Source organism: Manis pentadactyla, chromosome 2, assembly GCF_030020395.1.
Source record: "Manis pentadactyla isolate mManPen7 chromosome 2, mManPen7.hap1, whole genome shotgun sequence".
NCBI lineage: Eukaryota > Metazoa > Chordata > Mammalia > Pholidota > Manidae > Manis > Manis pentadactyla.
The window spans coordinates 45,234,455-45,249,516 of record NC_080020.1 but is presented as its reverse complement, the minus strand read 5'-3'; the positions used below and the strand labels follow the sequence as shown (position 1 = coordinate 45,249,516).

The following is a 15,062-nucleotide window of genomic DNA, read 5'->3' as shown; positions in this document are numbered from 1 at the left end:
GTACCGGCAGTTTCAGAGGGTTGAGTTGCCTCATAATATCTCTGTACTCCAGAGCCAGTATCCTTCTGCTAAGTTCCAGTGAAGAAGGAAAAGGAATGTGAGAAGGTTTATCAGGCATCTACTGCATGCCCAACACGCTCTATATACACACATTCGATCCTTTCTGTAATACTGGGAGGTAAATTTTGCATCCCTGAGTTTTACTAATGAGGCAGTTTTGTCTCAGAGAGGTTAAGGAAATTTGCACCATGTGTCAGGTGAGTGGGAGAGAAGGTCCTGACCCCGTGGTTGGCAGAGCTCTGATGGCCTCCTGACCTGGTTTTGGCATTCATGAACTGGCAGTGGCACCACAGCAATCTTAGTGCCCAACTATTTTATTTTCTTGCCTGCCGTGAACTTCCAGTGTCGCAACCCAGCTTCATTAGAGGAGCCCCTGACCATCCTTTCCTCTTCTTCCCCTTGGCTTCCTCCCAGGTCCCAGCCCAGGCCCCTCACAAGCGATTTTTGAAGTTGGAGCAGGGTTCCTCCTGGAGGCCCTCTCCCAGCAGGGCTTCCAGCCACTCCTCCACATCCCGTACCAGCTGCTCCAGCTCTTGTACCTCTTGCTCTAGCTTCACCAAGAAAATGCACAAGTTTTCCTTCATCCAGGTTCTGATGACCTTTACTGGCTCTGCTGAGAATTCATTGCTCTGGTATTCAAACCCCTGAAAGGCAGACACCAAAGTTACATTTTGAGCTTTTTCACATAGGACCTGCTTACCACTGGTTTCAATGTTCCCTGAGCCTTTGCACATGCTATTCCTTGTGCCTGGAGTACCCATCCCTACCTTCTCCATCTGGCCAGCTCCTACTTTTCCTTCAGGACTCAGCTTTCCAATGTCACCTCTGGGAAGCCTTCCCAGATTTCCTCAGCCGGGCTTGATGTCCCCTCAGTACCTTTTTGAATATGTTACCTGGGAAGTCACAGGATTCTGGGGAATAGTTACATTCTCTGACCCTTTCTGACACCTTCCAACTTCCTCCTGAAACAGGCACAAACAGCACTTCTTAATAAGGACAATAAACAGTGGAAATAAACATGGTTGGTCACCCCAGGAGAAGGAAGGGGGTAGGAGGAGGCAAGCTGTGGTGCCCCCCTTGGCATGCAATCATTTAAGGAATACCTGTGTGCACCTGGCTCCCCCTTTCTCAGAGTCCCGAATGCTCACCTGATAGCCCTGTCCCCAAGTACGGCCCCAGGATCAGCAATGCCAACAGTGTCTGGTGGCAAGAAGAGAAGAAGGGAGGAGGTGAATTCTTAGAGAGCAGATGGACGTCCCTGCTTCCCTTCCAGAGGACTGGGCCCGAGATGCTATAAGATGGCTTTTAGAGCTTAACTTTTTTCTAGTTATCTAAGTCACATATGCTTATGACAAAACATTGCAGAAGCAGATAACATGATAACATGGCAACATACTGACATTTCATTGTTTTTTTCCATCTTTTTTTTAACCTCTGCCCTCATTCCTTGCCTCACTTTTACATTTTTTTGTTTTAAATGATCTTTAAAAGGAATCAACTGTATTGTGGTATAGTTCACAACCAATAAAATGCATACCTTTAAATGTACAGAGTTTGACGAGTTTTAACAAATGTGTCTATCTGCAGACTACCACCCCAACCAAGATATAGAACATTTCCATCATCCTAAAAGTCCCCTTCTTACCCCCACCCTGCCAGAGGGAACCTATCACTATGGAGTAGTTTTGCCTGTTCTATGACTTCATCTAAAAGGAACCTCATAATATATACTTTTTTGTGTTCAGCTACTTTTGCTCAGCATAATGCTTCTGAGATGTCTCCATGATTTTACGTTCAATGTTATTGATGAGTAACAGTATATTGTGTGAATATGGCCCAGTTAATCTCTTCCCCTGCTGCTGATGGTCTTTTGGGTTGTTTCTAGTTTCTGGCTATCACAAATAAAACTGCCTTGAACACTTGGGTACAATACTTTGTGCGGATGTATGTTCTCATTCCACTTAGGTTAATATCCAGAAATGCAAATGTTGGGTTAAGAAGTAATTTTATGTTTAATTGGATAAGAAACCACCAGTCTGTTTTCCAAGGGGTTTGTCCTATTTTACGTCCTTACTGCAACACATGAGTGTTCTGATTGCTCCACCATGCATACTGTCAATCTTCTTTTTTTTTTTATTAAGGTGTCATTGATATGCACTCTTATGAATGTTTCACATGAAAAACATTGCAATTCCTACATTCACCCATATTACCAAGTCCCCTCATCCCCTATTGCAGTCACTGTCCATCAGTGTAGTAAGATGCCACAGAGTCATTACACTGTCTTCCCCATGACTCCCCCACACCATGTGTACAAATCATAATACCTCTCAATCCTCTTCTCCTTCCCTCCCCACCCATCCTCCCCAGTCCCTTTCCCTTTGGTAACTGTTAGTCCCTTCTTGGAGTCTGTGAGTCTGCTGCTGTTTCGTTTCTTCAGTTTTGCTTCGTTGTTATACTCCACAAATGATGGGAAATGATTTGAGGGAAATAATTTGCTACTTGTCTTTCTCCACCTGGCTCATTTCACTGAGCATAATACCCTCTAGCTCCATCCATGTTGTTGCAAATGATGCAACAAATCATGGCTGAATAGTATTCCATTTTGTATATGTACCACATCTTCTTTATCCATTCATCTACTGATTGACACTTAGGTTGCTTCCATATCTTGGCTATTGTAAATAGTGCTGCAATAAACATAGGGGTGCATATGTCTTTTTGAATCTGAGAACTTGTATTCTTTGGGTAAATTCCTAGGAGTAGAATTCCTGGGTCAAATGGTATTTGTATTTTTAGTTTTTTGAGGAACCTCTAATTGCTTTCCACAATGGTTGGACTAATTTACATTCCCACCAGCAGTGTAGGAGGGTTCCCCTTTCTCTGCATCCTTGCCATCATTTGTTGTTGTTTGTCTTTTCGATGTTGGCCATCCTAACTGGTGTGAGGTGATATCTCATTGTGGTTTTCATTTGCATTTCCCTGGTAATTAGCGATGTGGAGCATCTTTTCATGTGTCTGTTGGCCATCTGAATTTCTTCTTTGGAGAGGTGTCTGTTGATATCCTCCACCCACTTTTTAATAGGGTTATTTGCTTTTTGGTTGTTGAGGCATGTTAACCCCTTGTCAGACATGTCATTTACAAATATATTCTCCCATACTGTAGGATGCCTTTTTATTCTGCTGATGGTGTCCTTGCTGTACAGAAGCTTTTTAGTTTGATTTAATCCCATTTGTTCATTTTTGCTTTTGTTTCCCTTGCCTGAGGAGATGCATTCAGGAAAAAGTTGCTCATGTTTACATTCAAGAGATTTTTGCCTCTGTTTTCTTCTAAGAGTTTTATGGTTTCATGACTTATATTCAGGTCTTTGATCCATTTCAAGTTTACTTTTGTGTATGTAGTTAGACAATAACCCAGTTTCATTCTCTTGCATATAGCTGTCCAGTTTTGTCAACACCATTTGTTGAAGAAGCTGTCTTCTCCCCATTGTATATCCATGGATCATTTATTGTATATTAATTGGCCATATATGTGTGGGCTTATATCTGGGCTCTCTATTCTGTTCCATTGATCTATGGGTCTGTGCTTGTGCCAGTACCAAATTGTTGTGATTACTGTGGCTTTGTAGTAGAGCTTGAAGTTAGGGAGCATAATTCCCCCAGCTTTATTCTTCCTTTCCTGAATTGCTTTGGCTATTCAGGGTCTTTTGTGGTTCCATATGAATTTTAGAACTATTTTCTCTAGTTCTTTGAAGATATACTGTCAATCTTCTTAATTGTGGTCGTGCTATTGGTCATACAGTAGCATCTCAATATATATATATATAGTTTTTATATGCATTTCCCTAATGATTAATGATGTCATATTAGTTCAGTCATGATGTTATAACAAAGTAACAAACACTGGGTGGCTTATAAGCAACAGGAATTAATTTCTCAAAGTTCTGGAGGCTGGAAGTCCCAGATCAGGGGGCCAGCATGGTAGGGTCTGGTGAGAGCCTCTTCTGGGTTGCAGTCAGGCATTTTCTTGTTATGTGTTCTCATGGTGGAGGGCAGAGAGGGCTCTCTGGGGTCTTTTTAAAATAAGGACACTAATCCCATTTATGAGGGTCCCATCCTCATGACCTAATTGCCTTCCAAAGACTCTGACTCCTAGTACTATTACACTGGGGAGTAGAATTTCAAAATATGAATTTTGGGATCTTTGGACCCCAAAAGCAGAGGTTAAAAGACCCCAAACATTCATCCCATAACAGATGTTGAACATATTTTCATATGCTTTTGATCATAATCATGTATCTAATTTTGTAGTATATCTATTAAGAGTCTTTTGCTCTTTTTTTTATTAGGTTATTTGTCTTCTTATTAAGTTGTAATGTTCTTTGTATATTTTGGGTAAAAGTCCTTTATCAGGTGTTTGCTTTGTTAATAATTTCTCCAAGCCTTTGCACATCTTTCTGATGTATTTTATGGGTGTTGATGTTATTGTAAGTTGTCTTGTTTTTAACTTTCCATTTTCTAATAGTTTATTGCTAGTCTATAAAAATAGAATTGATTTTATACCTTGTAACTTAATTCTAATAGTCTTTTTACTGGTAGAGTTTAGGATTTTGTATATAGAAAACCATGCTGTCTGTGAAGAAAGTTTTACTGCATCTTTTTAAGTCTTTGTCTTTAAAAAAGTCTTTAGCTTTTATTCCTTGTCTTTATATTGACTAGAATCACCAGTAAAATGTCAAATGACAAGGGTGAAAGTGAACATCCTCATCTTGTTTCCTCTCTTGGCGGAAAGAGTGTACTTTTTCACCATTAAGTGGTGGTAGTCGTAGGTTTTTCACTGTTGCCCTTTATCAGGTTGAAGAAGTTTCCTTCCATTTTTACTTTTCTGAGGATTTTAACATGAATGAGTGCTGAATTAGGGGAATGGTTTTTCTGTATCCACTGAGAGATTTTAAGAGTATCCCCCTTTTTTCTGATTATGTGGTAAACTGCATCGGTTGACTTATTTATTTATTTATTTATATTTTTTTGAAGAACATTATGTTTACTAAGCTCTCCCCTACCCCAAGTCCCCCCCACAAACCCCATTACAGTCACTGTCCATCAGCATAGTAAGATGTTGTAGAATCACTACTTGTCTTCTCTGTGTTGCAAAGCCCTCCCCTTTCCCCCACCCCCCACATTATACATGCTAATCATAATACCCACTTTCTTCTTCCCCGCCCTTATCCCTCCCTACCCTCCCATTCTCCCCAGTCTCTTTCCCTTTGGTAACTGTTAGTCCATTCTTGGGTTCTGTGATTCTGCTGCTGTTTTGTTCCTTTGGTTTTTCTTTTGTTCTTATTCTCAACAGATGAGTGAAATCATTTGGTATTTATCTTTCTCCGCTTGGCTTATTTCACTGAGCATAATACTCTCCAGCTCCATCCATGTTGCTGCAAATGATTGAATTTGCCCTTTTCTTATGGCTGAGTAGTATTCCATTGTGTATATGTACCACATCTTCTTTATCCATTCATCTATCGATGGACATTTAGGTTGCTTCCAATTCTTGGCTATTGTAAATAGTGCTGCAATAAACATAGGGGTGCATCTGTCTTTCTCAAACTTGATTGCTGCATTCTTAGGGTAAATTCCTAGGAGTGCAATTCCTGGGTCAAATGGTAAGTCTGTTTTGAGCATTTTGAGGAACCTCCATGCTGCTTTCCACAATGGTTGAACTAATTTACATTCCCACCAGCAGTGTAGGAGGGTTCCCCTTTCTCCACAATCTCGCCAACATTTGTTGTTGTTTGTCTTTTGGATGGTGGCGATCCTTACTGGTGTGAGGTGATACCTCATTGTGGTTTTAATTTGCATTTCTCTGATAACTAGCGATGTGGAGCATCTTTTCATGTGTCTGTTGGCCATCTGAATTTCTTCTTTGGAGAACTGGCTGCTTAGCTCCTCTGCCATTTTTTAATTGGATTATTTGCTTTTTGTTTGTTGAGGAGCATGAGCTCTTTATATATTTTGGATGTCCAGCCTTTATCGGATCTGTCATTTACGAAAATATTCTCCCATACTGTAGGGTACCTTTTTGTTCTATTGATGGTGTCCTTTGCTGTACAGAAGCTTTTCAGCTTGATATAGTCCCACTTGTTCATTTTTGCTTTTGTTTTCCTTGCCCGGGGAGATATGCTCATGAAGAAGTCGCTAATGTTCACATGCAAGATATTTTTGCCTATGTTTTTTTCTAAGAGTTTTATGGTTTCATGACTTATATTCAGGTCTTTGATCCATTTTGAATTTACTTTTGTGTATGGGGTTAGACAGTGATCCAGTTTCATTCTCTTACATGTAACTCTCCAGTTCTGCCAGCACCATCTGTTGAAGAGACTGTCATTTCCCCATTGTATGTCCATGGCTCCTTTATCAAATATTAATTGACCATATATGTTTGGGTTAATGTCTGGAGTCTCTAATCTGTTCCACTGGTCTGTGGCTCTGTTCTTGTGCCAGTACCAAATTGTCTTGATTACTACGGCTTTGTAGTAGAGCTTGAAGTTGGGGAGTGAGATCCCCGCCACTTTATTCTTCTTTCTCAGGATTGCTTTGGCTATTCGGGCTCTTCGGTGTTTCCATAAGAATTTTTGAACTATTTGTTCCAGTTCGTTGAAGAATGTTGTTGGTAATTTGATAGGGATTGCATCAAATCTGTATATTGCTTTGGGCAGGATGGCCATTTTGACGATATTAATTCTTCCTAGCCAAGAGCATGGGATGAGTTTCTATTTGTTAGTGACCTCTTTAACTTCTCTTAAGAGTGTCTTATAGTTTTCAGGGTATAGGTCTTTCACTTCTTTGGTTAGGTTTATTCCTAGGTATTTTATTCTTTTTGATACAATTGTGAATGGAATTGTTTTCCTGATTTCTCTTTCTGTTGGTTCATTGTTAGTGTATAGGAAAGCCACAGATTTCTGTGTGTTAATTTTGTATCCTGCAACTTTGCTGTATTCCGATATCAGTTCTAGTAGTTTTGGAGTGGAGTCTTTAGGGTTTTTTATGTACAATATCATGTCATCTGCAAATAGTGACAGTTTAACTTCTTCTTTACCAATCTGGATTCCTTGTGTTTTTTTGTTTTGTCTAATTGCCATGGCTAGGACCTCCAGTACTATGTTAAATAACAGTGGGGAGAGTGGGCATCCCTGTCTTGTTCCTGATCTCAGAGGAAAAGCTTTCAGCTTCTCACTGTTAAGTATGATGTTGGCTGTGGGTTTATCATATATGGCCTTTATTATGTTGAGGTACTTGCCCTCTATACCCATTTTGCTGAGAGTTTTTATCATGAATGGATGTTGAATTTTGTCGAATGCTTTTTCAGCATCTATGGAGATGATCATGTGGTTTTTGTCTTTCTTTTTGTTAATGTGGTGGATGATGTTGATGGATTTTCGAATGTTGTACCGTCCTTGCATCCCTGGGATGAATCCCACTTAGTTGTGGTGTATGATACTTTTGAAAGATTTTTGAATTCGGTTTGCTAATATTTTATTGAGTATTTTTGCATCTACGTTCATCAGGGATATTGGTCTGTAATTTTCTTTTTTGGTGGGGTCTTTGCCTGGTTTTGGTATTAGGGTGATGTTGGCTTCATAGAATGAGTTTGGGAGTATTGCCTCCTCTTCTATTTTTTGGAAAACTTTAAGGAGAGTGGGTATTATATCTTCTCTGTATGTCTGATAAAATTCTGAGGTAAATCCATCTGGCCCAGGGGTTTTTTCTTGGGTAGTTTTTTGATTACCACTTCAATTTCTTTGGTGGTAATTGGTTTGTTTAGATTTTGGGTTTCTTCCTTGGTCAGTCTTGGAAGGTTGTATTTTTCTAGGAAGTTGTCCATTTCTTCTAGGTTTTCCAGCTTCTTAGCATATAAGTTTTCATAGTATTCTCTAGTAATTCTTTGTATTTCTGTTGGGTCCGTTGTGATGTTTCCTTTCTCATTTCTGATACTGTTGATGTGTGTTGATTCTCTTTTTCTCTTAATAAGTCTGGCTAGAGGCTTATCTATTTTATTTATTTTCTCAAAGAACCAGCTCTTGGTTTCATTGATTTTTTCTATTGTTTTATTCTTCTCAATTTTGTTTATTTCTTCTCTGATCTTTATTATGTCCCTCCTTCTGCTGACTTTAGGCCTCATTTGTTCTTCTTTTTCCAATTTTGATAACTGTGACCTTAGACTATTCATTTGGGTCTGTTCTTCCTTCTTTAAATATGCCTGGATTGCTATATATTTTCCTCTTAAGACTGCTTTTGCTGCGTCCCACAGAAGTTGGGGCTTTGTGTTGTTGTTGTCATTTATTTCCATATATTGCTGGATCTCCATTTTAATTTGGTCGTTGATCCATTGACTATTTAGAAGCATGTTGTTAAGCCTCCATGTGTTTGTGAGCCTTTTTATTTCCTGGTACAATTTATTTGTAGTTTTATACCTTTGTGGTCTGAAAAGTTGGTTGATAGGATTTCAATCTTTTGGAATTTACTGAGGCTCTTTTTGTGGCCTAGTATGTGGTCTATTCCGGAGAATGTTCCATGTGCACTTGAGAAGAATGTGTATCATGTTGCTTTTGGGTGTAGAGTTCTATAGATGTCTATTAGGTCCATCTGTTCTACTGTGTTGTTCAGTGCCTCTGTGTCCTTACTTATTTTCTGTCTGGTGGATCTGTTCTTTGGAGTGAATAGTGTGTTGAAGTCTCCTAAAATGAATGCATTGTAGTCTATTTCCTCCTTTAGTTCTGTTAGTATTTGTTTCACATATGCTGGTGCTCCTGTGTTGGGTGCATATATATTTATAATGGTTATATCCTCTTGTTGAACTGAGCCCTTTATCATTTTGTAATGTCCTTCTTTATCTCTTGTTACTTTCTTTGTTTTGAAGTCTATTTTGTCTGATACTAGTACTGCAACACCTGCTTTTTTCTCCCTATTGTTTGCATGAAATATGTTTTTCCATCCCTTGACTTTTAATCTGTGCATGTCTTTGGGTTTGAGGTGAGTCTCTTGTAAGCAGCATATAGATGGGTCTTGTTTTTTTATCCATTCAGTGACTCTATGTCTTTTGATTGGTGCATTCAGTCCATTTACATTTAGGGTGATTATTGATAGATATGTACTTATTGCCATTTCAGGCTTTAGATTCGTGGTTACCAAAGGTTCCAGGTTACTTTCCTTACTATATAAGAGTCTAACTTAACTCACTTAGTATGCTGCTACTAACACAATCTAAAGGTTATTTTCTATTTCTCCTCCTTTTTCTTCCTCCTTCATTCTTTATATATTAGGTATCAGATTTTACACTTTTTCTCTATCCCTTGATTGACTTTGGGGATAGTTAATTTAATTTTGCATTTGCCTCACAATCAGCTGCTCTACCCTCCCTACTATGATGTTACTACCTCTGGTGACAGCTATCCAACCCTAGGAACACTTCCATCTATAGCAGTCCCTCCAAAATAGACTGGAGAGATGGTTTGTAGGAGGTAAACTCTCTCAGCTTTTGCTTATCTGGAAATTGTTTAATCCCCCCCTTCAAATTTAAATGATAATCTCACCAGATAAAGTAATCTTGGTTCCAGGCCCTTCTGCTTCATGGCATTAAATACATTATGCCACTCCCTTCTGGCCTGTAAGGTTTCTGCTGAGAAGTCTGATGTTAGTCTGATGGGCTTTCCTTTGTATGTGATCTTATTTCTGCCTCTGGCTGCTTTTAACAGTCTGTCCTTATCCTTGATCTTTCCCATTTTAATTACTATGTGTCTTGGTGTTGTCTTCCTTGGGTCCCTTGTGTAGGGGGACCTGTGGATCTCCATGGCCTGAGAGACTATGTCCTTCCCCAGATTGGGGAAGTTTTCAGCAACTACCTCCTCAAAGACACTTTCTGTCCCTTTTTCTCTCTCTTCTTCTTCTGGTATCCCTATAATATGAATATTGTTCCACTTGGATTGGTCACACAGTTCTCTCAATATTCGTTCATTTTTAGAGATCCTTTTTTCTCTCTGTGCCTCAGCCTCTTTGTATTCCTCTTCTCTAGTTTCTATTTCATTTATTGTCTCCTCCACCGTATCCAACCTGCTTTTAATACCCTCCATCATGTTCTTTAATGATTGGATCTCTGACCTGAATTCATTCCTGAGTTCTTGGATGTCTTTCTGTACCTCCATTAGGATGTTGATTATTTTTATTTTGAACTCCCTTTCAGGAAGAGTCATGAGGTCCATAGGTTCCTTTGGTGCTTCATGTTTGTATATGGCGCCCTCTAGTGTCCAGAAGCTCTATTCTGGAGCTGCTGAGCCCCTGAAGCAATGTCGGGGGTCGCAGGGTAGCGGTACTGGTGCTTGGGGTTAGGAAAGAGCTGTTCCTCACCTCCTGGCTGCTGTGCCTGTCTCCACTGCCTGAGCCAGTGGGCTGGGCACACAGGTATAAGTTTTTGTCCCAGAGCAGCCAGATATGTATCCCTGCTTTCCACAAGCAGCCGGAATCCCAGTCTCCCCAGGACCTCTGCCTGTGTTAACTTTCCAACCTGGTATTCATGCGAGTCTCATGAAAGCACCATGAAATGTAGGTTTGTGCTCCCAGCGCAGATCTCCGGAGCTAGGTATTCAGCAGTCCCAAGCCTTCCACTCCCTCCCTGCTCCATTTCTCTTCCCCCTGCTGGTGAGCTGGGGTGGGGGAGGGGCTCGGGTCCCACGGAGCCACAGCTCTGGTACGTTACCCCATTCGCTGAGGTCGGCTCTTTTCTCCAGGTGTGTGCAGTCTGACGCGTCCTCTTTCCTGTTGCTCTCTCAGGATTAGTTGTGCCAATTAAATTTTCTAATTGTATCCAGTTTTAGGAGGAAGCCTCTGTCTCTCCTCTCACACCGCCATCTTTAATCAGTATTCTGTATCGGTTAACGTTTGAATACTGAACCAAATTCAAGTTACTTCAGTAAACTATTTCTTCACGATGCATCGTATTTTTATATTTGCTGAATTTGGTTTGCTACTATTGTTGATTTACTTTTTCATCTACATTCACGAGAGATTAAAGTTATTTTAATAAGTTTGTCAAGTTTTGGTGTCAGGGTTATGCTTCCCCTTAAAATGAGTTGGGAGCATGTCCTCCTTTATGTCATGAAATATTCTTTGTAGGACTGGCATTATTTCTTTCTCAAATGATGTAGAATTTATCAATGAAAACTTTTGGGCATGCAGTTATTCAGACTTTCTATTTCTTCTTGAGTCAATTTTATAAGTTGTGTTGTCCAAGAAATTTGTCCATTTCATCTAGGTTAACAAATGTATTGGCATCAAGTTGTTCCACATATTACCTTAATATCCTTTTAATGCCTGTACGAGTTGTCCTGATGTCTTTCTTTCATTCTCTGTATTGATATTGGTAACTTGTGTTTTCTCTTTCAAAGGAAATTAGTCTATGTATAAATTTATCCATTTTGTTAATCTTTCCGAAGAAAAGGCTTATCCTTTTCTTTATTATATTTTTTCTATTTTCTTAATTTATGATTTTACCTTTATTGTTTCTTTCTTTTTTATCATTTGGCTTAATTCTTCTTTAGAGTCCCTTCCTAATGTGGAAATTTTGGCCATTGCTTTTAAGGTTTTATTTTTTCCAAATATATGTATGTATATGTGTGTGTGCACACATTTGTGCACATGTACACATACATAGCCATACATTTATGTATGTGTGTGCTCTCAAATGGACGCCTGAGCGTGAAGGAGTTTCTCTGCTCTTGTTGGACCAGAATCCTATCAATCTTTGGCACTGTTGGACTTCCAGGATCTCTGCTCTGCTCTCAGCCCCATCGCAGCAGCTCTCTGGTAAGCCTTGGGTAAGCTAGCCCTTTGCATGCGTATCCCAGTCCTCACCAAGGAGTCCTGGGGATCCTTGCGTGGGCTTTCAGGGTCCCCTCAGTGCACAGCTTTTCTTCCTCTCCAGCACCTTGCCGTACAAAGTCCAGCTTCTTCAGATGCCCCAAACCCTCTGCAGCTCAGCAGGACTGCTGGGCTGTGCTTGGACTGCAGCTCATAATACAGCAGCTGTCGGGAAAGAGCTGAGTCTATCATGAGTTTTTCTTTTCTCAGGGATTGCTCTCTTGTGCAGCCTGTTGCCCCACATGAAAATAGTTGCCCCTTATATGTTGTCAGTTTCACAATTGCTTAAAATGGGATGGTTAGTTTTGCCCCAGTTACTGTGTTCAGGCAGCAAGTGGAAGTCTACCTCATGGGGGCTTGGATGCAGGAGCGAGGGGCTGCCTGAAGACAACAGTGCTCCCTGGTGCTTAGGATGGTCCATGATCACTTAGGTGAGTCTGATGGATGTGCCAGGATCAGGAGGGGAGAAAGGTGTCTACTAGAGAAGTGGGAATAAAGAGAAGGGCGTCTGAGTCTGAGAGGGGCCTGGCACCCTCTCCTGGTGGCTTTGTGGTGTGCCTGGGCAGGCATCAGCACAGGGAACTCAGACGTCTGCTTTCAACAATGTGAGTTGGGACAGTGACTGTGTCAGGAACAAGCAAAAGTGGACAGAAGATTAAGGTGGACATGGTATTGACTGACACTGAATTCTCCCCAAACTTGCTAGACACAGGCTGAGCCAGATTTAAGTTGACTTGAAGTAATACATTTCTTAAGTACTGAGTTTGAAACAAGATTTAGGTCTGCTACCACAACAAAGAAGATAAAAGATTTACATAACTTGCCTCTCTCCCAGATAGTTTTCTTTATAAATATTAGCAACTACATTATTATTATTGACTTTAAAAGTGAAAATAAATTACATGATAACAATGTGGCTGAACCTTACAGACACTGATGACTGAAAGAAGCCATACATAAAGGTATACACTGATTCCATTCACGTGAAATTCAAGAACATACCAAACTCTTCTGTGATGATAGCAGAATCTTGGGTACGAGGTGGGATGAGAGTCGTGAAGGTGCCTGATGGAGCCTCCTGGGGAACTGGAAATGTTGTATAGCTTGATTTGGGTGTTGATGGCCCGGATGTATTCATTCCGGGTAAAAATCCCTGCACTGTACCTTATGATTAGGATGTTTTTCCTTTTCTTAATAACATTGCCTGGGAATCTTTTCACATAAGACAAACAGAACCGTCTCGTTTTAAGGGCTGATGAGTGTTCCATGAGCTGAATGCTCTTCTGTCTCTAACGTCCCCCGCCCCGTCAATGCGCTTGACAGGACAGCATCTTCACCAGTACATTCGCTGCGAGGTCTCCATTTTGTAGAGGCAGAGAGGGGATCGGGTACCAAGATTACACATTAGTTCTTCTCTTTGTGCTGTCTTGGGCTCTGAGCCAAACCATTTTTTCCTCTCTGAGCTTCAGTTTCTTCATCTGTAAAATTGATTTAAAAATATTCTGAAAGCTCTTTTAAAAAGAAAAGATGGGACTCTGCAGTCCAGTTGATTTGGGAAATGTGGTAAACAAAGTTAAGTGTATTTCCTTGCTGCAGAACTTAGAGCCTTCCTTATGTGACAAGCAGTGTCAATCTCAAGAGGGCGTGAGGGTCTCAGCGTTTCCCAAGCCACAGAACTCTTTTCATGATTTCCTAAAAGCAGCATTCCTGGGGTTAGGTATTCGAGGAACACTTTTTAGGAAAAGCTGCAGCATGATGGGAGGCCCTGGGAGCATGTATGTGAAATGAACGAGTGAACGAATCTTCTGGAAATACACATAGACTGGTCATCTGTTACTCTGCTTAAAAACCTTCAACGGCTTCTTAACTAACCTCAGAATAAAACCCATCCCTTCCCACAGTATGCAAGGCCCAGCTGACCTTCCAGCCTTCTTTATATTCCTCGCTCACTTCTCCCCCTAGGAGGCTGTGGAGTGCAGGCTGACTTTGCTAAAAGTTCTGAAACTAGATGGACCTGGTTTCAAATCCCTGTAGGATTCAGCTATATGGTCGTTTTGCTTTTCTGAGATTCAGTTTACCCATCTGTGAATGAGGTTGACAACAGCTGCCTCTCTGGAACATTGGTAAGTCACTAAAGAGGGCGTGGAAGCTCCAGGCCATGTACAGTGCGTGATAAGATTTTCCATTTTGACACATCCTGTGTGAGGTTTAAAGTTCAGCCTAAGAATAAATGCTTCAGGAGCTCTACAATTCAGGTATATTATCCTATTTATTTTAGCTCATTCATTCTGCACCTATTACGCACCAAGTACCATCCAAGACACAAAGAATATGAGTAGGAAATTAAACAAAATCCAGCCATCCTGGGACATATCTTCTGCTGCAGTGCAGGGAATTAAGTAGGTGTCAGTAATGGCTTTGGGAAGAAGCACATGAGCCCCTATGCTGTGTTCCTCCAGGCTGGGCTCCAGGGAGAATCGGGCTAGAGGCTTGCTCCTGACATTGAGGGCCTCGTGTCTGTGTGGTGTGGTAAAGGGCGCCTAGCTAGGAGGAAAGCGGAGCGCCTCATCTGGCCTCACCTGCTTCTTGTCCTCACAGCGACCGCCTCTCCTCCTTTCAAACAGCTCTGCTGACAGTCGCCCCCTGCTGCCCACGTGTTGGATCACCATGGCTCAAGCCAGGTGCTCTCACCTGACAGGCAATGGGCACCCTCCCCTTTCCTGGCCTCTAGTCACCAGGCATCCCTCAAGCACTGAGCTCTGATGTCACAGAAGGTGGGGACAGCAAGGCCCCACCTTGTCACTACCCTGAGTTTTAGCCCCATCCCTCACTCTTTCCCCCATACAAAGGCAAACAACAAAAGGACAAAAAGAAATGCATCAAATGATTATATTTTAGGATGATGATTTTTATGATCTTTTTTCTTCTATATTTTAAAATTTTATATGAAAAGGAGTTTTAAAATAAATAATAAAAGCTATTTTTAATTGAAATATTTATTGAAATTGTTGTAGATATACAAGCAGTAGTTAGAAATAATATAGGGGATCCAGTGTCCCCTGCACCTGGTTTCCCCAAAGCTGGCATCTTGC

The 15,062-nt window shown here is 40.8% G+C and overlaps 1 protein-coding gene across 1 annotated transcript; it reads right to left on the bottom strand.

The window, feature by feature from the left end:
• Positions 1 to 491: 491 nt before the first annotated feature.
• SMIM23 (small integral membrane protein 23) lies at positions 492 to 14,639 on the bottom strand. The gene is given in 5 exon segments (XM_036884808.2): positions 492 to 704; positions 954 to 974; positions 976 to 1,022; positions 1,209 to 1,260; positions 14,550 to 14,639. Coding segments are annotated over 5 exon segments (423 nt in total).
• Positions 14,640 to 15,062: the final 423 nt, after the last annotated feature.